This window comes from Erinaceus europaeus, chromosome 7 (genome assembly GCF_950295315.1).
Source record: "Erinaceus europaeus chromosome 7, mEriEur2.1, whole genome shotgun sequence".
Classification (NCBI taxonomy): Eukaryota; Metazoa; Chordata; class Mammalia; order Eulipotyphla; family Erinaceidae; genus Erinaceus; species Erinaceus europaeus.
This window is the reverse complement of record NC_080168.1, coordinates 11,157,931-11,185,455: the sequence shown is the minus strand read 5'-3', so window position 1 is coordinate 11,185,455 and position 27,525 is coordinate 11,157,931. Positions and strand designations below refer to the sequence as shown.

Here is a 27,525-nt window from a genome sequence, read left to right as displayed (position 1 = left end):
TGAGAGGGAAGAGGACAGAGAGAGAGAGAGAGAGAGAGAGAGAACTGCATCATGACCTTTTGTGAAGCTTTCCTCCTGTAGGTGGGGCTAGGGGCTTGAACTCTGGTCCAAGGGCAACAAAAGGGAAAATAAATAAATAAAAAAAAATTAAAAAAATTTTTTAAAAAAGAAAGAAAGCTGTGTCATGACTTTTCTGACAACCCAATACAGACTTGAATTTTCCCTGTCAAATAAAAATTGATTCTCGTTTGATTAATAACCCTAGAGGTGTATCAGTGTATTTAACCTTGCCAAAGATGTTATTTTCTATATATTTAAAGGTGTAATTATCCTTTTAAAATTAATTTCCATGAGACAGAGTGAAACTGGATTACTCTCAGTTCTGTTGTTGGATAGGACAGAGAGAAATGGACAGAGGAGGGAAAGACAGAGAGAGGGAGAGAAAGACACCTGCAGACCTGCTTCACCGCTTGTGAAGCGACTCCCCTGCAGGTAGGAAGTCAGGGGCTTGAACTGGGATCCTTATGCCAGTCCTTGTGTTTTGTGCCACTTGCACTTAACCCGCTGCGCTACCACCCGACTCCCTCAAGTATCATTTTAAAGGAAACGTTTTTCTTTAATAGTATTGCTACTATTATATATATATTATATATAATTAATATATATAATTAATAACTATATTAATATATTAATTATATATTAATATATAATTAATTAATATTAATATGTTAATTATATAATTAATATATAAATATATAAATATATAATATATAATAATTAATATATTATATAATTATATATTAATATATAATTAATATAATATATATTATATATTATAATAGTATTTGCTACTATTTCTAGTAGCAAAATGTTCAGAATTATTCGATGGAGATTCTGGGCCAAGAAGATGGCTCAGCTGATAGAGCACAGGACTTGCACTCCTGGTTCAATCCCCAGTGTAGCATGTAGCAGAGTGATACTCTAACTTCTCTCTTGTATGAAACTCTGATTGGTATGAAAAAGAAGAAAGAGTCAGAGATGCAGATGGGGGACCCTGTGAATCTCCAACCTTGACAACAGGACACTTGGAAAGTCCACAGGGTCTTTACAGGGGTGGGGTTCATCATAGAGCCACTGTGTGAACAGGGAGGCTGTGACAGACAGAGAGCAGACTCCTCACTGTTCATCCTTGTGGGAGCCCGGGACACAGGTGGAATCAGCTGGATGGTTCAGCTCCCATGAGCAATCAACAGGGCCAAGAGTCAGAAGCTTTGACTTCACCTTTTCTACAGGCTTTCAGGTTCATGTTTATCAGAGCCGCAGAGTGAGAACAGTGACAGATTTGGGTCTTTCCCCATCTACCTTCTCTCTGGCTCAGGTGCCCCAAGCAAAGGAAGGTGTAGCATTGAAGGAGTGAAAGAATAAAGCACGTTAGCAGCCAGTGAAACTCTGTATTTATTACACAACTTCTTCTGAATCTGCAGATTTTGTTTCTTGCTTTAAAGAGAGAGGAGTGTGTGTGTGTGTGTGTGTGTGTGTGTGTGTGTGTGTGTGTGCAATAGAATAACTGCAAGACAGCAATGTCAGTAACTCTGCTGAGAGAGGAATAGTGCAGGGCTGACAGGAGCAGGAGTTCTTGCTGACATTTCCCTCCCTGTTCTCTGATGAACACAGCTACAAATAGAGAGGGGTACACTCCTGTGTGCAGTCGCTTTGGTAACAAACTCTCTGCTCAAACACGTGGGCTGCCCAGTCTCTCTGTGCTTCCAGGGCTTGCTGGGGCTCGGCGGGCTCAGCCACAATCAGAGTCCATGCACAGTCACTTTAGCACAGTGGATTTGTTCCAATTTTTAAAACATTTTTGTTAGTGATATATATTTTTATATAATTTTTTCTTAAAATTTTTTTTTTGGAAAATGTATTTACTTTATTTTAATGAGAGAAAGAGAGAGAGAGATAAAAAGAGAAAGACCAGAGCCCTGTTCAGCTCTGACTTATGGAGGTGCTGGGAATTGAACCTGGCACCTCAGAGCCTCAGGTATGAAAGTAATTTTGCATAATCATTATGCTATCTCCCTAGCCCTGAAGTTTCTTTTTTAAAAGATCATATTTTATTTGTTAATTTATTTTGATAGAGACAGACATTGAGAGGAAAGGAAACAGAGAGAGAGAGAGAGACACCTGCCGCCCTGCTTGACCATTTGTGAAGTTTCCGTTTCCCACCCCACCCCACACCCTCGCAAGTGGGGACAGGGGATGTGAACACCAGTCCTTATGCATCGTACTGTGTGCACTCCACACGGTATGCCACCACCTGGCTCTTTACTAGTGGTTTATAAGATGATAAAATCGCAAGGGTGTAGTTTACATTCCACTCTCCACTACCCCCCCCCCATATACCTGTGTACACAAAGTCTTACAGACGATTGGCAGTTTGGCTGCATTTATTTATTTATTTATTTGTGGGTTCATTTGTTTTAATTCTCTACGTTGCACACATACACCATCCAGCCATTGTTGTTCATCTGTAATCAGACTTTTTTTTTTTCCTCTTTGCCTACATCTTGAGCTACTGTGGCAAAGGTGTTTGGAAGATCTCATCTCTGGGAATTAGACTTGAGTCAAGGCTTCTGAGTGAGGTGTCCATATTTGATCCAAGCAGTCTGAACAGAGGGGAACAAACTCCTTTGGGGTCAAAACAGTCCTTTCAAGACCCTCTCCCTATCTCCCCACCCCACACATTCAAGCTGCTCTTCAAGTTAGAGGAACACAGAAACATCTCCCAATGGTTCACTTCACTCTGACTTTGTGCTCGGCCTCTCCGAGGGGAAAGGGTTCAGCAGTGTGACTTACTCCAGGTTGTCCTCAACACAATCACCTTTGTTTTTTGTTTAAAGTCCTGGTAGCTTTCCGTTTCTCCGGCAACAGGAAGCACAAGTAACCCTCCAAACAGATGAATCGCTGCAGCTTGTTACGCATCGTGACAGACATCTGCTCGCAAGCAGAGTCCTACATGCTGGGACTTTTCCGAGTGGGACGTGACGGAGGAAGAGAGGAAAGAGCTCTAGAGCAAAGAGTGACGGCTGGGGCCTGCCCCATGTTCCAAGCATTGGCTTGTTGGAAACGTCATGATGCATGTTTCCATAGGGAAAACAAACAAACAAACAAACAAACAGAAAAGAAACAGAAACAGAAAAAGACATCATGACTTTTCCAACAACCTAATAAATAAATGATGTTTTTCTGAGGGCAGTGTGTGGAGAGGAGGCAAAGTCCAGGCAGTGGGGGAGCCCCTTTGCTCCAGTGGGAAAAGAAGGGAGAAGACCCTCTAAAAACCAGGAGGCATCATTTTCTGGACCAACTGGATGCCATGGGTAGATTTCTTCTGCTCTTTGCTCATTCAGTTATACTGTTGGACCTTGGTGTTCCCAGGAGGACATGGAGGAGCCCCAGCCTAATGGTAGACCCTCCAGCAGGATTCTCTGTAGCTCAGAAATCACCAGCCAGGGCCTCCCACCCCTCTCTCCTATTTACCTCATTCCTTTGAGCCACTCCTTGTCCCAGGTGAATGGAATGCCATTGTTCACTGCCTTCCCTTACACCCCACATCTGGTTGGTTGCTATGAGCTTGCATGTCAAAGGAAGTGATCAGAACAGAAAATTTGCGAGCAAGTCATGCAAAGATTGGAATCATAATGATGAAGTCCAGTGACCTGTAAGAGGCCATTTTGATGCCACCCTTGTGATACTTTATTTTTCATGAAAAAATTTGTGGACTAGGCCCTGGACATACTGCCCTGAGTTAATTTGTTTGTGCAAGTTAATTAGCAGTAAGGGTGGGTGGTGGTGACCTGGTTTTCACTGAAGCCTTCTCTTTGGAAAGGAATCCCCTTTTTATTCTTTTAAAAAAATTTTTTTTAATATTTATTTTATTTATTTATTCCCTTTTCTTGCCCTTGTTGTTTTATTGTTGTAGTTATTATTGTTGTTGTCGTTGTTGGATAGGACAGAGAGAAATGGAGAGAGGAGGGGAAGACAGAGAGGAGGAGAGAAAGATAGACACCTGCAGACCTGCTTCACCACCTGTGAAGCGACTCCCCTGCAGGTGGGGAGCTGGGCTTCAAACCGGGATCCTTACACCGGTCCTTGTGCTTTGCGCCACCTGCGCTTAACCCGCTGCGCTACCGCCCAACTCCCATGGAATCCCCTTTTTATTCTAACAGTCCGACTTCAGTTTCTTTGGCACCAAGTATAAAGAGTGTCATGTCGGGAGTCAGGCGGTTTTGCGCAGCAGGTTAAGCGCATGTGGCGCAAAGCACAAGGCCCGGTTTAAGGATCCGGGTTCGAACCCCTGGCTCCCCACCTGCAGGGGAGTCACTTCACAAGCGGTGAAGCAAGTCTGCAGGTCTTTCTCTCCCCCTCTCTGTCTTCCCCTCCTCTATCCATTTCTCTCTGTCCTACCCAGTAACAACGACATCAAGAACACCTACAACAATAAAACAACAAGGGAATAAATAAATATTCAAAAAAAGGTTTTTTTAATAAAAGTGTGTCATGTCATTTCTATGAAGACTTTGAAACATTACAGCCTCTGAAGAAACCATTGTTGAATGAGAAACCTTTATCTCCATCTCCCACCCCAGTAAGAAAAACATCACTAACTTAATTATCTCTTTAAATATCTTCCTCATTTGCTTTTCATTTTGCTGGTGGGAAAAGATAATGATACCGTTTTTTAAAAAAATGAAAACAGTTATGGATGAATGCCTGAAATGTCCTTCCGATTTGCATCTCTGTAAATAACCCCTCAATTCAGAGGTCAAAGATGCTTGTGGGGTTAGATATTAATTATCCTTTGGAGTTGTTTTTGTAAAGATTTGCTCAGAGACCCAGAGACATTGAGAAGAAGCCAAAAGACATTTAGCTTTTTATATTTTGGTGTTTTTTTGTTTTCTTAAAAAAAAAAGTCATCATACTTACCTGGCAGGGGAGATACCATGATCACGAAGGTGGTTTTCCCAGGGCGAGGCTTATCCATTGCACTCCGGATGTGCTGACCCCTGCGATTTCCCCAAATGTGGGAAACTCGACTGCATAATTTGTGGTAGTGGGGGATAAAAAAAAAAAAGTCATAAAAACCACTTAGCATGAAATCGGCCCAGTGAATGAGTTAAGAATAGAGTGTGGTATTGTGAGCACTGCACACTGGTCTTCATCAAACATCTCGAGAACACATCCCTTTTATGGAGCTGACACTCTGAAATCATTGCCTAACAACTCCCTACCCCCTTCCCTCTGTCCCTACCTACCACCAAACAAACTACTTTATCTCTCTGTGCTTGACTATGGTAGAGATCTCATTGAAGTGGAATCACGAAGTAGTTGCCTCTTTGTGTCTAACTCATTTTTTCTTGCTGTCTGGTCTCCAGATTCACCCATGTTATAGCACTTGGAAGGATTTACTATTTTTATTTTATTTATTTTTTTACCAGAGCACCTGCTCAGCTCTGTCTTCTGGTGGTGCCAGGAATTTAAGCTGAGATATTGAAGTCTCAGGCTCAGAAGTCTTTTATATAAGCTTTGCTGTCTCCACACTCAGGATTTCCTTCTTTTTAAAGACTGAATGATCTTCCATTACATGTATGTAATGATTTTTCTTAATCTATTCATCTGCTAATGGGCAGTGAAGTTGTTTTTATCTCTTGGCTACTGTGACTTATGAAGTCCTGTTGAAGGTGAGAATGCTCCTGTCTTCAATTCTTTCTTATGAATGTCCAGAAGTAAATAGAGTTGTAGATCATATGACAGTTCTATTTTTAATTAGAAAGGACAACTCAGTGCTACTTTTCATAGCAGCTGTGTGTCTTACAATTTCAGTAGTGTACAAGGGTTCCTATTTCTCCATATCCTTGCCAACACTTTCCCTCTCCCCACCCCCTCTCCTTTTTCCTTTCTCTTTTTCTTTAAAAGTGTTTTTTTTTTTTTGGGGGGGGGGACTCGAGTGGTAGTGTAATGGGTTCAGCGCGTGTGGCACGAAGAGCAAGGGCTGGTGTAAGGAGAGCCCCCAGCTCCCCACCTGCAGGGGAGTCACTTCACAGGTGGTGAAGCAGGTCTGCAGGTGTCTGTCTTTCTCTCCCCCTCTGTCTTCCCCTCCTCTCTCCATTTCTCTCTGTCCTATCCAACAACGATGACATCAAGAACAACAACAATAATAACTGCAACAATAAAAAAACAAGGGCAAAAAAAGCAAAAATAAATAAATATAAAACAATGAAAAAAGTGGTTTTTTTTAAAATTTTGTTGTATTTATACATTGTTTTTGTCTCCCTAGCATCATTTATTTTTACCAGAGCACTGCTCACCTCTGGTTTATGGTAGTATGGGAGACTGAACCTAGGACTTTGGAGCCTCAGGCATGAGATTCTCTTTGCATAACCATTATGCTATCTACCCCCTGCCCTCTTCTCTCCTTTCATAATGTTCATTCTGGCAGGTAAACATCTCCTTTTGGTTTTGATTTCTATTTCCCTGATGATTTGAGCATCTTTTTGCATACCTATTAGTCATTCATTGTCTTTTCTGTCCTCATTATTGGGGTTTGGGATTTTTTTCATATATATGGAGAAAAAGAGAGATAACTGGACATAAAACTTTCCTCTAGTTCAGCAGGGGCTGGGCTCAACCCTGGGCTGCATGCATAGCACAGCAGTGACTCTGAATATTCAGATGAGACGTTTTGCCAAGCCCATTTGTATCACCTGACCCACTCATAAAAGTCAACTGAAGATGGATTTAGGGTTTATATATAAAAACCTGAGTGTATGAAACTCCTAGAAGGAAGCATGGGGGAGGGACACAACATTCCACAGCACTGTTCTTATGGGGAGGACCAGGGAGATGGGGCCATGGCAGCACACAGAACTTGCACGCAAGCTATTCCAGGTCCACACCTCTGACACCACATATGCCAGAGTTGAAGCATGCTCTGGTCTCTTTCTCCTTTATTAAAAAAAAACAAAACATAGTGATTTCTTGAATAAGCCACCTCAAACACAGGTGGCAAAAACAAACAGCCAAGTGGGACTTACACGAAAGGAGACATTTTCCAAACAAGAAAAGAAGCATCGGACAGAGTGAAAGGCAGGGACACACCTGTAAGACATGCCTTTGATAAGGGGCCAAGATCCAAAGCGCTTAGACAAAGACTTGCTGTTGAGTGTAGAGCAGGATGCAGCAGGCTTACTCTGGAAAGAACCAGATTGAAATGTTTCTCGGGTTTGCAAGTGCCTGGGCTATATAGCCGCAGCGACTTCGTTTCACACCGCCACACACTGCAGCAGAGACAGTTCATAAATGGCTGGGTGTGGCTGTGCCCTAGCGAAATGCTATTTGCAAATATCAGACTGGGAATAAACTGGGCCTGACTTCTGAACGAGAGCCAGGTGTTTCCATCTGGTCCTATGCTCATTTTCTGTGACGTATTTTCTTCCTGGTGAGGGTTGACTTTCTTCGTGGGAGGGTTGTCCTGTGTGCCGTGAGAGTATTTAGTAACATCCTTGCCGCAGACACAGTAGCCACCCGTGCCCTTCTCTGTTGTTTTGACCACCCCAAGTGTCTCCCCGCATTGGCTAACTATAGTCCTGGTGACACGTTTGCTGTATTTGAGAAACTCTGTTCTCAGCGATTGAAGAGATCTGGTAAACTGCTTTCCCCTGAAGAACGATGGATAAGACCAAAGAATGAGATAAGATGGAAGAAGTGAAAGAAAGCCACGTTGTCATGGTCTCAGGTAGTTGGAGATCTGCTCAAAGGGTCTATTATTACTATGTCAATTTGGAGAGAAGTTCCAAATGCAGCTGAAATGGCAGATTTGTTTGCAAAGTGCTCTGTTTGTGAAACATCTGTGGCTTTAAGGTGCTTCTGTGATGGGCAGTTGAACACACTAGCACATGTCTGGATGGGACTTCTTGAGCTGGAGTTGAAAAGACAGTCAGTTGTCCAAGGTTCTCCTTAAGCATGGGTGTATTTCCTCTCTGCTTCCATGAATCCTAGAACCCAACACTGGCAGGGTGGATTTTGAAAGTGCTCAAAATGTTTTTTATTGTTTGGACAGGGACAAAAAAGGAAAAAGGAAGAAAGCCTGATTTCTCTTCAAATTGGCAGTAACACATGTTTTTGAAAGTTAAAACCACATAATATTCTCAAGTGAATCTCAAAGAACGTTATCTTCTTGTCCTTTAGAAGAAACACCTCTTTTAGGAGACTGAAATTCATCTTTACCAAGAGATTGTTGGTTTCTTCATTGTGCTAGTGTTATGTTTTTAATCATTAGGAAATTAAAACATCATAATTTAGAGAATTCCATGGGCTAGGGCAAAATACACAAATAAATTTAGAAAGAAGAAAAAAGTCATTACAGATGAGATAATCCTAATTTATTTATCTTTCTTTTGAGATAATCCTAATTTAAAACAAAGAAAATGTCACACATTTCAACAGGCATGTCTTTCTTTTCGTTCTTTCTTTTCTGTTTTTTCTTCTGAGGGAGGGAGGATTGTCACTGGGCCTTTACTGCTCCAGGCTCACTTTTTTTTCACCCAGAAAGAGAAAAGCAGGGAAACAGATATCACAGCACCAAAGCTTCTTCCAGTGTAGTGGAGGCCAGACTCAAATAGGGCTCGCACACATGGCAGAGCAGACCCACTGTCCTGGTGAGCTCTTCTGCCAGACCCAGCTAAGTTTTCATTTTATTTTTGTCAGCAACTTAATAGTGACTTACAAGATTGTAATGGGGGGTAGTTCCACACCATTCCCACCACCAGTGCTCTGTGCTCCCATATCCCCAGTGATAACCACCATCGTTCTCCCAAGATCTCAGAGATGAGTTGACTGTTTTCCCCCCAAGTTCATGTCTGAAATTCTCTCTATTTCACATGATTGCTGTAGTTGCCCTTCACTTCCTTATTTAGCCAGTTCAGTCTTCCTTCTTCTCTTCTTACCTCCCTTCCTTCCTCTTCCTTCCTCTCCCTCCTACCTCCTCCCATCCCTTCCCCTCCCCTCCTCTCCTATTCTTTTAGATAGGACAGAGGGAAACCGAGAGGGGAAGGGGAGCTAGAAAGTGAGAGAGAAAGATACGACACCTGCAGACCTACTTCACTGCTCGTAAAGCCTCCCCCTGCAGGTGGGGAGCAGGGGCCTGACCCCAGTCTGTACGCGTGGTAACGTGGGTGCTCAACTTAGTGCACCACTGCCTGGTTCCCCTCAGTTAAGGTTTTTTTTTTCTTTTAAGCAATAATATTTTATTATTTATTAATGAAAAAGATAGGAGGAGAGAGAGAGAGAGAAAGAACCAGACATCACTCTGATACATGTGCTGCTGGGGATTGAACTCTGGATCTCATGCTTGAGAGTCCAATGCTTTATCCACTACACCACCTCCTAGACCACAAGGTGTTTTTGTTTGTTTGTTTGTTTGTTTGTTTGTTTTTTCCTCCAGGGTTATTGCTGGGCTCGGTGCCTGCACCATGAATCCACTGCTCCTGGAGGCCATTTTTCCTCCCTTTTGTTGCGGTTATTGTAGCCTCGTTGTGGCTATTATTATTGCCATTGTTGATGTTGTTCCTTGTTGGATAGGACAGAGAGAAATGGAGAGAGGAGGGGAAGACAGAGAGGGGGAGAGAAAGATAGACACCTGCAGACCTGTTTCACCGCTTGTGAAGCGACTCCCCTGCAGGTGGGGAGCTGGGGGCTCGAACCGGGATCCCTAAGCCGGTCCTTGCGCTTTGCGCCACCTGTGCTTAACCCACTGCGCCACCACCCGACCCCCTGGTGTTTTTTTTTTAACCTACTTTTTTCCCCTAACCTGATATGCCAACCCCCTTTTTCTCTCTCTCTTTACAAAGAAAATATGCCAACCTCCCTTTCTTTCTCTCTCTCTTTACCTCTAGAGTTTGGTGCCAGCACTATGAATCCACTGCTCCTGGAGGCCAGTTTTTCCATTTTGTTGCCTTTCTTGTTGTTGTTACTGTTAGCGCTGTTGTTGTTGGATAGGACAGAGAGAAATCGAGAGGAGGAGAGAAAGATAGAAATCGAGAGGGGGAGAGAAAGATAGACACCTGCAGATCTGCTTCACTGCTTGTGAAGTAACCTCCTCACCCCCACCCACCGCAAGCTAGGGCTTGAACCAGGATCCTTACACCAGTCCTGTGCTTTGCACCATATGCACTTAACGTGCTGCACTACCGCTGCCAACACCCCCCCCTTTTAATGATACCACTCTCGTTAGTGAGATATAAAAGTTTGCAATGGATTGGAGGAAGTATGTGACCCTCATCCTTGGGAGGGGCTGTTTCTCCTGTGCTCTAGCCCCCTGATGCCACTGACCCCTGTGGTCACAGCAGACAGGTGTTCTTGGTCACCAGTGCCATTGAACATCATGGCAAGGCCTGTGGTTGATTGACAGGTTCATTTCTTTGATATCTGGGGTCATGGAAGGGGAAGGCACCATCTTCCCAGGAGTCTTCATTTTCCAGGGATCCATTTGCTGGGCACAGTTTCCAGTGAATTGGCTGGGGGGCTGGTTCTGGGTAGGCTGAAGTGGGCTGCCTCGGAAGCAGACTTCTCTCTGTGTGTCCCTCAGGTTACCATGGCCTCTACTGTGAGGAGGAGACCAACGAGTGCCTCTCCGCCCCCTGCCTGAACGCAGCCACCTGCAGGGACCTCATCAATGGCTACGAGTGTGTGTGCCTGGCAGAGTACAAAGGTGAGTGACTCTAAGTGACACCGAGACCAGCAGGAGTGACAGCATAGACATTTCAGCGCCCGTGCATAGACCTCCAGCTGGAACCAGAAGCCTTTTACAATCTCAGTTAAATTCTGGGTTGGGATGGTTTCCAGGGTCAGGGAAACCAATCTGCAAACCTCAGGTCTCCTGATAAACTGAAAGCCCCCTCCCATCCTGCCTCTTATTTCTTGTATACTCTCTTCTTCCTCCCCCTCCTCTTTTAATATTTTATTTATTTATTTGAGGGAGGGAGGGAGGGAGAGAGAGAGAGAAGGAATGAGAGAGAGACTCTGACTGGCTAGAGCACTTTTCAGGTATGTCTGTGGTGCTACCAGGGACTGAACCAGGAACATCTGGGGAATCAAACATGAAAATCTGTTCCCTCTCTTCTTTGGGTGTGATAAAAATATGCCTCTCACAAATGACAGTAGAGCTGGGAGAAGGCTCATGCAACAGAGCTCATGCAATGCCTTATCATGTGTGGTGCTCAAGCCCAGCACCATCCATGGTCAGAGACAAGGGGACTCATGGATGGAAAATGATGTTGTGTTGTCTCTCTCTATCTTTCTAAAAACAAACAAAAACAACTCAAAAGACCTAGGCAGGCTGTTCATGTACTACACACACCCAAGGTCTCAGGTTTATTCCCTTACACTGCATAAATACAATGTGTAATAGTCAAAATCTGGAAGCAACCCAGGTGTCCAACAATAGATGAGAGGCTGAGAAAATTGTGGTCTATATACACAGTGGAATATCACTCGGCTATTAAGAATGGTGGTGGGAATTGTGTGGAGTTGTACCCCTTTTATCCTATGGTTTTGTCAGTGCTTCCTTTTTTATAAATAATTAAAAAAAATAATGAATCACCTTCTTCATCTCATCTTGGACGGAGCTTGAAGGAATTCTGTTAAGTGAGATAAGCCAGAAAGAGAAGGATGAAGGTGGGATGACCATATAGATCATATATATATCTTCACTCATAGACAGAAGCTGAGAAATTACGGACAGAAAAGGAAAACTCAAAGCAGAGGCTGGACTAGGTCTGATGTATTGAACCACAGGAAAAGACTCTGGGGGTGCAGGTGGGGGAACTCTCAGGCCCTGGTGCATGATGGTGGAGGGGGACTGAGGTCGGGTGAGAGTGTTTTCCAGAAGACTGAGAAATTTTACACACATATCAAAAACTATGTTTGCTGGGAGTCGGGCGGTGGCACAGCGGGTTAAGCGCAGGTGGCGCAAAGCACAAGGACCGGCATAAGGATCCCGGTTCGAACCCCGGCTCCCCACCTGCAGGGGAGTCGCTTCACAGGCGGTGAAGCAGGTCTGCAGGTGTCTATCTTTCTCTCCTCCTCTCTGTCTTCCCCTCCTCTCTCCATTTCTCTCTGTCCTATCCAACAATGACGACAACAACAATAATAACTACAACAATAAAACAACAAGGGCAACAAAAGGGAATAAATAAAATAAATATTAAAAAAACTATGTTTGCTATAAACCATTAATCCCCCCCCCCCAGAAATAATCTCAGTAGAAAAAATTTTGGCAACTGTTAGGCACAGCGCAGAGGATCTGAGTGTGGACCCCCTGCGAGAGAAGAGTTGACCCCCACTCACATGCCTCCTAGGCAGAGAGGGGGATTCTGGTGGAGGAGGGGGTGGATCTTCACATGCCAGCAAAGAAATTAATCCCCATGAAACAGGTCAGCCCAAGGGATGTGTGAGGGCATTTGCTCAGCCACTTGCAAGAGGCATTCTGGGAAAACAGCTGACAGTGACGGAGTACCCACAATACCTGGACCCGGTTCCACATCCTGTGGGCATTAACCCATCGAGTCCTCTCAGCTAGTGGCCAAAAGGAGGCAGCTCAGCAGAAGAACCCAGGACTTGCAAGTGTGAGGACCCACAGTCTCCACCTAGTGCCAGGTGTGTTGCCATGGTGCTCTGGTTCTCTCTCTCTCTCTCTCCCTCTCTCTCGTAGGTAGATGAATCTGTTGTGTTTAAAGTCCTCACAGTTCCCTGAAAGGAGGGGAGGTGATGTTTGGTGGCCTGGTCCCTGAGGCTGTGGCCATCGCCTTCCTGATGACTGTGACACAGGTGGCACTGGACCAGGAGGGTTTTCTGTCAGCTGTGCACATGTTTCTCTAAGCCCCACCTCCAGGGCTGGGCTTTGGGTCTTGCGATGCTTTTGTGAGCTGTGTATAGTCTCTTTCTGCCCCACTGCTGTTGGGATTCTGTAACACAGTCTGGTGACCTTGCCCTGCAGCCACTGTCATTTCTCTTCAGATGGGCCTGCTTTATTTACTTACTTATCTATTGATGTGGCATCTGGTGATGAATGCATCATCTCTTGCATTGCAATATCGATATTTCCAGGGACTGATAGATGGTCAGAAGAAGTGTGTGGAAATTAAGCCAAAACCACTGCTATCAGGGGACATCTAGGAGCTGAAGTGTACTTACATCTTTCCTTCCTTCCTTCCTTCCTTCCTTCCTTCCTTCCTTCCTTCCTTCCTTCCTTCTTCCCTCCCTCTTCCCCCCTCTTTCTTTCTTTCTTTCTTTCTTTCTTTCTTTCTTTCTTTCTTTCTTTCTTTCTTTCTTTCTTTTTAACACACAACAGAGTATAGTTCCACACCACACCCGCCACCAGAATTCTATGTCCTTACTCTCCCATTGGTAACCACTGTAGTTCTCACAAAGTCTTAGAGATAGTTGATTTGCTTCTGTTTCCCCATCATATATTCCAGTTTTCTAGATTCCACATACGAGTGAAGCTATCCAGTAGTTGTCTTTCATCTCTTTACTTATATCACTAGACATAATCAGTTCCATCCACTCTGTACCAAAGGACACAATATCACTTTAAAAATTTTTTTAAAATATTTATTCCCTTTTGTTGCCCTTGTTGTTTTATTGTTGTAGTTATTGATATCGTCATTGTTGGATACAGAGAGAGGAGGGGAAGACAGAGAGGGGGAGAGAGAAAGATAGACATCTGCGGACCTGCTTCACCGCCTGTGAAGAGACTCCCCTGCAGGTGGGGAGCCGGAGGCTCAAACCGGGATCCTTCTGCCAGTCCTTGCGCTTTGCGCCATGTGCACTTAACCCGCTGCGCTACCGCCCGACTCCCAATATCACTTTTTTTTAAACCACAGAGCAATATTCCATGGAGTATAAATTCTACAACTTCTTTAACCAGTCATCTGTGGATAGGCATATTTAGACTGCTTCAAGTCTCTGGCTGTCGTGAATTCAGGTTTTCCAGGTTGGGGGTGTGGATCCACCTGTCAATGCCCATGTCCAGCAGAGAAGCAAGTACAGAAGCCAGAACGCCCACCTTCTGCACCCCCCCAAATTTTTTTGGTCCATAGTACTAGAGGGGTAAACAATAGGGGAAGTAAACCACAGGGCTCTGTACCCCCATTCCACCAGGACCTGAAGTGTTGGTTACCAGGAGTCTTGTTTGTATACCAGTAATTACGGAAAGTGATTCTAGAGGAATCTCTGGAAAATACCAGAGGGAGCCAGGCGCTGTTTCCTGTTTCTTAGCTGAGAGAAAAGAGGAAAAAAACTGAAAGACAGCCAGAAGTAGTAATAGGTGTATTCAGGAAGTGAAAGCAGGACCATTGAAAAAAATGGGGGGGTATGTATACACACCCATAGATAAAGATAGAGAGTTATAGAGTCAGCCCATAGCAGTGACCCTGGGAGAACTACTGCAGTTTTCCATGGAGGGGGTTGGACATTTAGAACGCTGGTGGTTTGAACTATATGGCATTATACCACTATTACCTTCTAATTTTGTAAATAAATATTAAGTTACTAATACAAATAAATTAAAGAGACCAAAAATATTTAGTTTTGTGTATCAAATTAAAGAAATGCCAGATTAAAACAAAAAAAGAAATGGAATTCAGGGTTTTAAGTGGTATGTGCTTATGGGGTGGCAGAGGGAGCGGTGAAGGAGATGACACCCACTTTGCCATTTGATGGTGGAATTTCTAAAGCCAAGTCTCTCAAGAGGATTCCTCCTGGGAAATATGGGTCTCGGCCCAGCACACATACAAAGCCAAACAGCTGATGCTAGGAGCAGGAGTCACAGAGAGACCCAAGTGGACGCTATCCCCTTCTCCAGAGCAAGCAGGTCACAACAGAGCAGCATTCCACACTCTGTAATGAGATAGACTGGGAACTCAAGGGTCATTTCCACTTGAGGACTAAAGGTACTATATTATTTTGTACCTTTAGGGATAAAAACAATATAGCGCCATGTACCTTCCCTAGGAGTTAGGTTTGAAATACTCTTACAAAATTGAAACTAAGTGAGAACAAGGGGAACCAGAGAAGGGAAAATGGAAAACAAGAAGGAGAAAGCTGAGTAGACTTCTTCATTTAGCTGCAGGGATAAATAGAGGACATAAATAGAGGGAGACACCATAGTGAATGATCATTCATTGGTGAGACTTTTAAAGAAGTCTCTTGAAAAAAAAATAGGCACACCTCCTATATAAATTATTTTTGCTGCACTGTAACAAACTATAGAAATGATCCCTGAAAGTATAGTCTTGCTGCATTGTGAATTTATATAAGGTGAGTGCTTCTTTTTTAAATGTTTAAGCTTTATATATATTTTTTTGCCTCTAGGGTTATTGCTGGGGCTTGGTGCCAGCATAAAAAAATTCACTGGATATTGGGTAGGACAGAGAGAAGTGTTGGGCTAGTGTCACAGGTGGGAGAGAGATCCAGGAACCAAGCTTGTAGAAGTAGCAATACAAATCTTTATTCATGCAGGAGCCCCAGAGTCAGGAGTGAGTGCAGCAGGTTAAGCCACATGGAGCCAACCGCAATGGCCAACATCCGCCTCCAGGTCTGCACGCCTGACCTCCTTTAGGTCAGGACTCAGAAGAGAGAGAAACCAGAAATGGAATTGGCTTTTATAATACCATAAGTGGGAGGGGCTGGAAATGATAGGGGCTTCCCTAGCAACCGTTGCCAGGGATTCAGTTGGCGGTAATTAGCAATACCCTGTGGGGATTTAGGAGGGAGACTTTTAATCATTTATAAGACAAAGCAGAAGATTGGTATGTAGATAATAATACGAGCATGGAAATAGGGTGGTTTGTGAGGCCTGCCAAGCTCAACCACATCTGCACAATTTCCCAACAGAGAAGTTGAGAAAGAAGGGGGAGATAGGTAGGTGGATGGATAGATAGATAGATAGATAGATAGATAGATAGATAGATAGATAGATAGATAGAGGCAGGCTCTGGTTTAGCTAGTGCTAGAAAGTCTGACTAGGTCTACCAGGACATGGCAGTGCAGTTCTTCACAGAGGGAAGATCTAGTCATTCCCTTGTTGCAGGTGAAGAGGCATCATGTTATACATCAGTCCAGAATGAATGTGTTTATTCATATTGTTTTCTGGGGGGTTTTGAGGGGAGGTTGGTGGGGTGGATAGAAACTCAGAATTAAGATTATTAATTTACAGTCTTGATTGAATTTATTTTTTTCTTTTCCAAGACAGTATTTTATTTTATTTTCATTTTAATAATTTTTATTTATAAAATTTTTAAGATTGCTATTAATCAATCTTTAATTGAAAAATGGTAACTGCTTTCTTTAGTATTTCCTTCTCTGCATAACCAGCAAACCAGAATTTGTGGGTGTTTTGTGCACTTAACCTTTCTCGTGTTCTGTGGTAGATTTTTTTTTTTAAAAGGAATAAGTTGGATTTTTTTCTTTCATGTTATTATTTAACTGAAAGAGCAGACTGAAATGGGCACACACCAGGAATAATGAGATGATAATTGTAGTTTCTGTAATAATTTAGAAAAGGTTGAAATGCTGTAAAGGTTAAGAGAGTGGAAATGTTTCTACCCACAGAGGAAAGGAGTTTTAATAAAATAAGAAACTGTCTTTAAGTGGCAATTCAATTCAGAGAACACTCCAAGTTTATCTTCTTTCTTGGGGTTAATTTTCCTGGAGATAAAAATAACAATTTTGGAGGCCCATGTTACTATGCAGAAATACCTGGGTTCGAGCTCCTACTCCCTACCTGCAGGAGGGAAGTTTCAAGAGTGGTGAAGCAAGTCTGCAGGTATCTGTCTCCTCTATCTCCCCCTCCAATCTCAATTTCTCTCTGTCCTATTAAATAAAAGAGAAAAGAAGGGGGAGGGGCTGACCACTGGGAGTGGTGGATTTGTGGTGTTGGCCACCAAGCCCCAGTGATAACCCAGGTAACAATAAATAAAAAATAACCATTTTGGGGACAAGGTGGTGGTGCACTAGCTGAGTATGTACATAGGAGACCTGAGTTCCAGCCGTTGGTCCCCACCCGAAGGGGGGAAGCTTTATGGGTGGTGAATCAGCGCTACAGGTGTCTCTCCTTCTCTCCCCCTTCTTATTTGTCTCTCATCCGCTACCAAAAAACAATGGCTGCCATGAATAGTGCAGTCTGCAGGCATGCAACCTTAAGATAAGCCTGTACACAAAAACAAAACATAATGATTTTCCGTTTTCAAAGTATTCACTTTCACAAGATGTTGATGACCACCAAGCTTGGTGATCTGTGCACTCCTCTGAGTCTTGTGCTCCCCTAAATTTGCAAACTAACTTCTTTATTTTTTTTAATATTTTTATTAGTGACTTAATATTGATTGACAAAGTTACAGGCTAACAAGGGTATAGCTCCTTACTGTTTCCACCACCAGAGCTCCATTAGAAGCTACAGCAGTTCTCTTAAGATTGCAGATATGGGTTGACTATTACTTCTATAACTATCTGTCTATATTTGTATATATTTGCCCATCTTTTCTTTCTTGTTTTTAAAATGTTTTAGAATATTTTATTTATGTATGATTAGATAGAGACAGAGAGAAAGTGAGAGTGGAGGGAGAGATAGAGAGACAGAGAGACACCTGCAGCTCTGCTTTCCCACTCGGAAAACTTTCCTCCAGCAGGTGGGGACCAGGGACTTGAGCCTGGGTCTCTGTGCACTGTAATGTGAGCACTTGCTTAACCAGACATTGGCAGGTCAACCCCACCCATCCCTATTTTGATCTGCTCTATTCCTACATTTTGGTTCCTGTTCATTAATCATTTTGTCTCATGTTGTGTCTTACCACCTTTCAGCCACCAAATGTGGAAGTCTATTTTAGTTACGTTCCTTGGGACCTATGACTATCAAAGTTTTTGCTTGTGTCTGATAACTAACATGGAAATGAACTAAAACTATTGTCTGAGAAGATGGTATCATAGGCTCCTGTGCTAAATATAAATATATATGGGCCCTGGGTCAGGTGGATGGGGTAAATAGTTTTATTCATAGATTTCCTTCAAGATGGGGAGCTACTTTCTGCCCTAAGTCCACGTTTCTCAACTCAAATTCAGTTCTTTAAAGAGCCAGGTTGGGATGGAGACCTTTCCCCAAACACTGCCTCTCTATCCCTTAACATGAAAAGTATGAATTTTTATTAGCTTTGACTGGTCATAGTTTATTTTTGCCAGAGACTAAACAGAAGTTTCGTAACTGTGTGCTGTGCTGTCTGCCAGCGTGTGACGCACATGTCACCCCCACAACCCCTACACTGAGCTTAAAGCATGGACCTACATTTCCTTGACAGAAGAGGGTGTTTTTGAGGCAGATTTGGAATGGCCTCTGGCTCCTCTGGCTTCTCTGGCAGCCGTGCGTGTGTGTCAGCCAAAGTACACTGCCTGTCGTTCACACCCTGTAGACATCATTTCCTGCACACACGGAGATACGTCCCCTGCTCGAAAGGATGCCAGAGGTTTGTGGGGGGAGGGGGGATCAGACAGGAGAGAGGAGTAGCCATGATTTCACACAGTCAACTCTGTGGTGGGGAAGAGGGCCACCTCAGCCAACTCCACACACACAATGGAGAAAAAATGGTCTTTCTTGGGACAGCTGGGCTCAGCTTGTCAGAGAAAGGACATTGGGGTTGGGCTCTGACAGACAGAATGTGCAAGATGGAGACCAGCTTGGGAGAGAGAGCGAGAGAGAGAGAGAGAGAGAGAGAGAGGTTGAATGAAAGAGTTCTGTTTAGAGAACACAGAAGGCTGTCACTCCTTTCTGTAGAAGTATTTGGGATTCCTAGGGTGGGGGCGATGTGAAGAAAGGAAGGGGGCACAGTTCTCTGTATTTAAGGTTTTAAGCTCATTGTTATCCAGTGCTATCAGCAAGTGGAACAGAGTAATAAATACATTTTTCTCTAGAGAGATTAGCAAGACTTCAGAGTGTAGACATGAGAGTAAGCCAAGAGCTCACAAACGACTTTTGAGACCAGTCTGCTTTATGGTCATCATGCATCTGTGGAGGTTAGCTTTTTTTTTTTTAATTTATTTATAGGGGAATTAATGTTTTACATTCCACAGTAAATACAATAGCTTGTACATGCATACCATTTCTCAGTTTTCTGTATAACAATATAGCCCCCACTAGGACCTCTGTCATCCTTTTTGGACCTGTATTCTTCCCCCTACCCACCCGAGTCTTTTACTTTGGTGCAATACGCCAATTACAATTCAGGTTCTACTTGTGTTTTCTCTTCTGATCTTGTTTTTCAACTTCTGCCTCAGAGTGATATCATCCCATATTCATCCTTCTGTTTCTGACTTATTTCACTTAATATGAATTTTTCAAGGTCCATCCAAGATCGGCTGAAAACGGTGAAGTCACCATTTTTTTTACAGCTGAGTAGTATTCCATTGTGTATATATACCACAGCTTACTCAGCCACTCATCTGTTGTTGGACACCTGGGTTGCTTCCAGGTTTTGGCTATTACAAATTGTGCTGCTAAGGACATATGTGTACACAGATCGTTTTGGATGGATATGTTGGGTTCCTTAGGATATATCCCCAGGAGAGGAAACCTGGGTTGCTTCCAGATTTTGGCTATTACAAATTGTGCTGCTAAGGACATATGTGTACACAGATAATTTTGGATGGATATGTTGGGTTCCTTAGGATATATCCCCAGGAGAGGAATTGCAGGATCATAGGGTAGGTCCATTTCTAGCCTTCTGGGAGTTCTACAGACTGTTCTCCACAGAGGTTGAACCAATTGACATTCCCACCAGCAGTACAGGAGGATTCCTTTGACCCCATAACCACTACAGCCTTTGCTGTTGTTACCTTTTCTGATGTATGACATTCGCACAGGAGTGAAGTGGTATCTCATTGTTGTCTTTATTTGCATTTCTCTGACAATCAAAGACTTGGAGCATATTTTCATGTGTTTCTTGGCCTTTTGGATCTCTTCTGTGGTGAATATTATGTCCATGTCCTCTCCCCATTTTTGTATGGGGTTATTTGTTTTCTTGTGGTTGATTTTGGCAAGCTCTTTATATATTTTGGTTATTAGCCTCTTGTCTAATGTATGGCATGTAAAGATCTCCCATTCTATGAGAGGTCTTTTGGTTTTGGTAGTGGTTTCTTTTGTTGTGCAGACGTGCAGAAGCTTTTTAGTTTGATGTAGTCCCATAGGTTTATGCTTGCCTTAGTCTTCTTTGTAATTGGATTCGTTTCATTGAAGATGTCTTTAAAATTTATGCAGAAAAGAGTTCTGACAATATTTTCCTCTAAATATTTGGTAGTTTCTAGTCTAACATCCAAGTCCTTGATCCACTTGGAATTTACTTTTGTATTTGGTGAAATAGAGTGTTTCAGTTTCATTCTTCTGCATGTTTCAACCCATTGTTTCCAACACCATTTGTTGAAGAGAATCTGCTTTCCCCATTTAATAGTCTGGGCACCTTTGTCAAAGATTAGATGTCCATATGTGTGGGGGCTTACTTCTGGGCTCTCAATTCTATTCCACTGGTCAGTGTGTCTATTCATGTTCTGGTACCAAGCAGTTTTGATGACAATGGCCCTATAATATAGTTTGAGATCTGGGAGTGTGATGCCTCCAGTTCTGTTCTTTCTTCTCCAGATTGTTTTGGCACTTCTAGGTCTTTTCTGGTTCCAGATAAACTTTTGTAATATTTGTGCTATTCTCCTAAAAACATGCTTGGGATCTTGATGGGGATAGCATTAAATTTGTATATGGCTCTTGGTAGTATATTCATTTTGATGATGTTAATTGTTCCAACCCATGAACATGGGATATCTTTCTACTTCTTTGTTTCTTTTTCAATAATTTTCAGTATACAAGTCTTTCACTTCTTTGGTTAGGTTTATTCCTAGATATTTTATTTTTTTTGTTGCTATAGTAAAAGGAATTGATTTCTGGATTTCAGCTTCTTCTAACTTAGTGTTTGCATAGAGGAATGCCACTGACTTTTGAATGTTTATTTTTTAGCCTGACACAGTAGTATTGCCTGATGATTTCCAAAAGTTTTTTTTTTGCTGGATTTCTTAGGTTTTTCTATGTATACTGTCATGTCATCTGCAAATAAGGAGAGTTTGACTCCTTCTCTTCCAACCTGTATGACTTTAATTCCTTGGTACTGCCTGATTGCTATGGCAAGAACTTCCAACAACACTATGTTGAATAGTAATGGTGATAGTGGGCATCCCTGCCTAGTACCTGATCTGAGGGGAAATGCTTCCAGTTTTTCACCATTGAGTATGATGTTGGCTGTAAGTTTTCTATATATAGACTCCACTACCTTCAGGAATTTTCCATCTATTCCCATTTTTTGTAGTGTTTTGATCATAAAGGGATGTTGTATTTTGTCAAAGGCTTTCTCTGCATCTATTGATATGACCATGTGGTTTTTCACCTTGTTTTTATTGATGTGGTGGATCACATTGATTAATTTATGTATATTAAACCAACCTTGCATTCCTGGGATAAACCCCACTTGGTCATGATGAACAATCTTTTTAGTATACTGCTGTATCTGGTTGGCTATAATTTTGTTCAATCTTTTAGCACCTATGTTCATCAGAGATATTGGTCTATAGTTTTCTTTTTTGGTTGTGTCCCTGTCTGCTTTTGGTATCAAAGTGATGTTGGCTTCATAGATGCTGGAAGGGAGTATTCCAGTGTCTTCAATGTTCTGGAAGACTTTCAAAAGTAGAGATATTAGTTCTTCTTTGAAGGTTTTATAGAATTTATTTATAAAACCACCTGGTCCAGGACTTTTATTCTTGGGAAGGTTTTTGATAACTGTTTCAATTTCATTAACTGTGATGGGCCTGTTCATGTTATCCACTTCCTCTTTACTTAGTTTTGGAAGTTGGTAGGTATCTAGGAAATCGTCCATTTCTTCCAGGTCCTCTAGCTTGGCATATAGTTAGTTGTTTATAGAAGTCTCACATGATATGCAAAATTTCTGTGGTGTCTGTTGTGATATCTCCTCTTTCATTTATAATTCGATGTATTTGGGTCTTCTCCCTTTTTTGTTTTATGAGTCTGCCTAAAGGTTAGTTGATTTTGTTCACTCTTTCGAAGAACCAACATTTACTTTCATTCATCTTTTGTATGGTTTTCTTATTTTCAATGTTATTTATTTCTGCCCTAAGTTTAGTGATTTCTGTCCTTCTGGTTGCTATAGGGTTCCTTTGTTCTTCTTCTTCTAGGTCTTTAAGATGTGCAATCAGGTTGTTCATTTGTGCTTTTTCTTATTTCCTAGTGTGTGCTTGTATGGCTATGAACTTCCCTCTCAGTACTGCCTTAGCTGTGTCCCAAATATTTTGATAGCTTGTGTCTTCATTTTCATGGAACTCTCAAAACATTTTGATTTATTCCTTAATTTCCTCTTTAACCCAGTAGTTGTTAAGTAGTGTACTGTTGAGTTTCCACAATTTGAGAGTATTACTAATCTTTCGTTGATTGTTAAGTGTTAGTTTAATTGCACTGGTCCAAGAAGATGCTTGGGATGATTTCAATGCTCTTGAATTTGAGTGCAAACACATGTGGCTCATGGACAGAGAGGAGCCTAGGGAGAGATTAAGTGGCTGGTAACAGTCTAGTAGTTTAGCAGTTGAGACACCACTTCCAGTCTGTTTCACCAACAAATCGACACCTGAAGGGAGGAGAGGGCTCCCCTGAGACTCACCAAATGCAACTGTGAGTCTCCATTGCTACTGCCCTCAGAATCTGGAGCAGTGGCAGGGAGGTCCTGTGCTGACACCAGGGGACAGAGAACTAACCAGAAAACTCAGTAGAAGATCTACACCTAGGTGGCCTAGCAGGGGGGCTGTGAGAGTCTCTTTGCATAAGGACTGGATTATCTTTGCCCCACTCTGCTTTCTCTCTTGGTCAGGAGTCAGTGATTAAGCTAAGAAGCCTACTTATAGTTTAAAAGCCCTCAAGCTCCCATAGCCTACAGAAAAGAAAAAGAACAAAAGTGGCTTTTAAGCCACTGAGCTCCAACTCAAAATACTATTGAAACAACTGTCAATTTCCACAACTGTGAACCCTTTAAGTACCTTACTTAGACACAAATCAATCCAGGCAAGAGTGATCAGTAATTTGAATAGTACTGAGAGAGGGACCTCATAACATACTATATAGAATGTTTAAGCCAACAAGAAGAAATAGAACCAGGACAAGAGTCCAGCTAAAAGCCCCCCAAAGGTTGAAGCACAAAATAATGAGGTCAACATCCAAACGCTAGTTAAGGAAATAATCACAGGAGTGAGTACAGAGTTTCAAAGAATTGTCATTAGAAATGCAGAAACAAAATGAGCAGTAGGGTCCTGGTATTTGATGATGGAAAAGGACCTCAGTTGGGAATGATAGTGTTTTTCAGGAACCTGTCATGGTGAGATGAGAACTTGGACCCATGTGTCCACAAGTATACTAAAAACCATTAACCACCCCCCCCATATAAATTAGTTTAAAAATGGATTTCACACCTGAATGAACTCATCTAGTAGTTGTCTTCAACTTTTCTGCTTATTATTCTTTGCATTATCACCTCAGTTCCATTCACTATATCCTTTGAGGATTTAACTTTTGGTCCTTCAGGTTTGGGACTAGGTGGCCAAAGAAAGTATGAACTTAAATATGATGTGTTGGTAGTACCTGTGAGCTGGAAGGGGAATTGACATTTTCTCCTGAGATATGTATTTACAACCAGCTCAAGTCAAAAGTGGTGGTGACCTCTCTCTTGCTATCTCTCCTCTCCCTCTCCCTCTCCCTCTCCCCTATATTTACACATATTTGTGAAAGCTTCACCTCATTCCAGGACTTTCTTACTTTCTGTTTTCCAAAGCCCCGGGTACTGGAGGTTGCTCTGAGTCACGCTTTCTGCTTGTTTCACTGCAGGAATCCACTGTGAATCCTACAAAGACCCCTGCGCTAATGTCAGCTGTCTGAACGGAGGCACCTGTGACAGTGAAGGTCTGAATGGCACGTGTGTCTGTCCACCTGGGTTTACAGGCAAGTGAGCTGGGAACTGAGAGCAGATTCACTAAAATTCCCAAGATTGTCAGTTAAAAGCTTTCACAGTTTTTGCCATTGAGTACGGGGTTAGTTGTAAGATATTTTTTTCTTCCTCTTCACACAATATTAAGAATTGTCAAACATACCACTTAAGTTTTGTTCCAATTTACTAATGAAAAGCACTTTAATTATTTATTTTTTATTATTCTTTATTTTTTTGATGAATGAGAGAAAGCCCAGAGGACTGCTGCAGCATATGTGGTAGTAAGAATTAAATTCAGGGTTTCATTCACACAAGTCTTGTCACTCCTCCTTCTTCCCAGCTCCCAATTTTTGTTTTGTTTTGTTTCTGATTACTTGTGAGATTCAACGCATAAAAAGTCCCTTTTGGTCATTGTGTTCTTTGTGTGTGTGTGTGTGTGTGTGTGTGTGTGTGTGTTATGAACTCTGCTCTTCTTTATTTTCTTTTCCACTGGACCATTCACATTAATCTTTACTCTTTATTTGAAACAATCCTTTCTATCTGCCGTGGATTGAACATATTTTTCACTGTTATATACCTTTTATATGTCTATAAAGTGTTTATGAATTACCTGTTATTTACATGTTTGTGTTATTAGATCCCTATACTTGCTTTTAGTTTCTTGCCACTTCATGCTAGAAAAATACTGTAGAAATACTATAAAATTCTCCAGTTGTTCTGACCTTGAGCTAATTTTGTACACAAAACCATTAATTTGAAATTTATTTTGATGTCTTGTGGGAAATAAATGCAATCTTTTTACTATAATGTTTAGCAAATCTCCAACTGCCTTCTCAGCATCCACTACTAGATGTTTTTTAAACGTAAAGGTTTTCTCTTTTGCTTAATTAAATATATTATAGACTATTAGATGGCATTATCCTGTGTCATTTCTCTCTCTCTGGAAACTGGGGCACCATTTTTAAAAATATTTTTTATTACAGTGAATCAAATTCTTTCTGTTCTCATTTTGCTAAAATCTTTTATCATAAACTAATGTTAAGCCATATCAAGGGTTTTCTCTGTATCTATTGATCTGATCATATAATTCTCTTCTCTCCTCTTGTTGATACACTATTTCACATAAATGGATTTGCATATATTGAATTATCCTTGCATGTCTGAAGTAAATCCATATAGCTGTGGTGTATGACCATCTGAGTGTACTGTTGAACTCAGTATGCAAAGATTTTCTTTTCTTTTTTTTTAAAGGCTAAACTTTTTTTTAAATATTAATTTATTTATTCCCTTCTGTTGCCCTTGTTGTTTTATTGTTGTTGTAGTTATTATTGTTGTTGTTATTGATGTTGTCATCATTAGATAGGACTGAGAGAAATGGAGAGAGGAGGGGAAGACAGAGAAGGGGAGAGAAAGACAGACACCTGCAGACCTGCTTCACTGCTTGTGAAGTGACCCCTTTGCAGGTTGGGTGCTGGGGGCTTGAACCGAGATCCTTATGCCAGTCCATATGCTTTATACCACCTGCGCTTAACCCGCTGAGCTACTGCTCGACTCCCCAAAGATTTTCTTTTGTAACTTTGCATTTATGTTCATCAGAGAGTCTGGCCTATAGTTTCCTGCTTTTGTGATGTTTCTGTTTGTTTTTGGTACCAAGGTAATGTTGGTATCATAAAAAGTATACAGAAGAATTTCCTTTACTTCATTTTTTTTTCTTGAAAAGTTCTTGAGAAGAATAGGTAATGGGCCAACTTTTTATGAATTAGTGTAATTCAGACCAGTAAATTCATCAAGCCCTGGGTTTTTGTTTGGGGGGAGGCTTTTAATTACAGCTTCAATTTTCTCATTGTAATTGGTCTATTTCAGTTTCCTATATTCTCCTTTGGAACTGTGTTTCTTGACCACTTTTTCTTCTGACATTAGACACATGTCCCTTGCTTCTTTGTGTGTCCACATTTTTATGTGGATGCTGGCCCTATGAATTTACTTGTTGAGTGGTTGCATGTTGTGGTATTTCTTTTAGAAGTAGTGGTTGATTCTTATTACCTTTACAAAATATTTTAAAGACTAGAGTAGCTATAGGAGCCTTTCTTCAAAGGATAGCTATGCCTTACTGCTAAGGTGTGACTCTCACAGAATAAGCTGGGTGATCAATGAGATCCCTCTTTTTATTATTTTATTTTATTTTTATACCACATGGGAAGTGCTATGGCACTGGAGTGCTAGGATAGCTCACCCTTTCTCTCTGCATGTTATCTCTGAACGAAAAAGTGACCCAGCAAGCTGAGATCATAGATAGAAAAGATTCTGGCTACACCCCCCCACAAATATGTATATTATAATGCTTCAAACATTAATTATATTATCTGGAGTCTGCATCAATATGTTCATATAGTATCATTCATTTTGTGGTTATTCAGTATATGTTTATTAACTAAGTGAATCACAAGTCAAAATACTAGCTACTTCTGAAGATATATCAAACCTACAATTTGATGACTATGATACAAAACAGTATCATAAAACTGGTGAACAGAATGAAATATTTTCCTCTAAGGTTAATAACAAGACAGACATGACCACTCTTGTCACTCCTGATAGACACAGCATTGGATGTCCTAGACAGAGTAAATAGGCAAATAAAAATAAGAATAAAAAGGTCAACGAAATCAAAAGGAGAAAGGAAAATTATTACTGTAGATTACCTGTTTCTGTATTTAGAAAATACTAAAGTTCACACACACACACACACACACACACACACACACGCACACACGTCAGTGATTTCACTCCTCTTTGACTTGTGAGGCTTTGTACACTTTCCAGTCTTCTGTAGACTTTGAGACAGGTCACCTTTTATCTTGTTTGTCAGGGTTATAGGGTCTCCATCTTATTCACGCCTTATATTCAGCAACAAAATCATGGGATGCAGCAAACTCAAACTTAATTTTGATGACATTCTTCCATGTGGCTCTATCTACTGTGACATCTATTTAACAAGTTCTATGGCATCTATTTAACAAGTATTTAATGAGCCTTGGCCAACAAAAAACTTCATTTCTTCTCAGTTCAGTGAAAACATTGTATTCTAAAAATGACTTTAAGCTGACAGCCAGGATGGTTTTGGTCCTCAGCTGTTTGTTTTCTCTCCATGACAATAGGCATGTACTACCTGTTGTCTTTTTTTAAATGTGCTTTTTTTAAATGTGCTTTTCAAGGACTAAGCAGTGGTGTACCTGGTTAAGCAGGCAAATTACCATGTTCAAGGACCTGAGCTTAAGCCCCCAGTCCCCACCTGCAGGGGGAAACTTCATAAGCAGTGAAACAGGTCTGCAGCTCTCTCTCTCTCTCTCTCTCTCTCTCTCTCTCTCTCTCCCTCTCTCTCTCTCTCTCTCTCTATATATAT

General features: G+C 41.6%; 1 protein-coding gene and 1 non-coding gene across 2 annotated transcripts in view; both read left to right on the top strand.

Annotated features, from left to right (window-relative positions):
* The window catches only part of DNER (delta/notch like EGF repeat containing), a 346,936-nt gene that overhangs the window by 283,365 nt on the left and 36,046 nt on the right, over nucleotides 1-27,525 (top strand). The window contains 2 exon segments of the mRNA XM_060193734.1: nucleotides 10,640-10,762; nucleotides 24,023-24,136. Of these exon segments, the coding sequence (XP_060049717.1) occupies nucleotides 10,640-10,762; nucleotides 24,023-24,136 (237 nt within the window).
* LOC132539546 (U1 spliceosomal RNA) lies at nucleotides 4,973-5,144 on the top strand. The gene has a single exon (XR_009550903.1). It is a non-coding gene; the product is annotated as a U1 spliceosomal RNA (small nuclear RNA).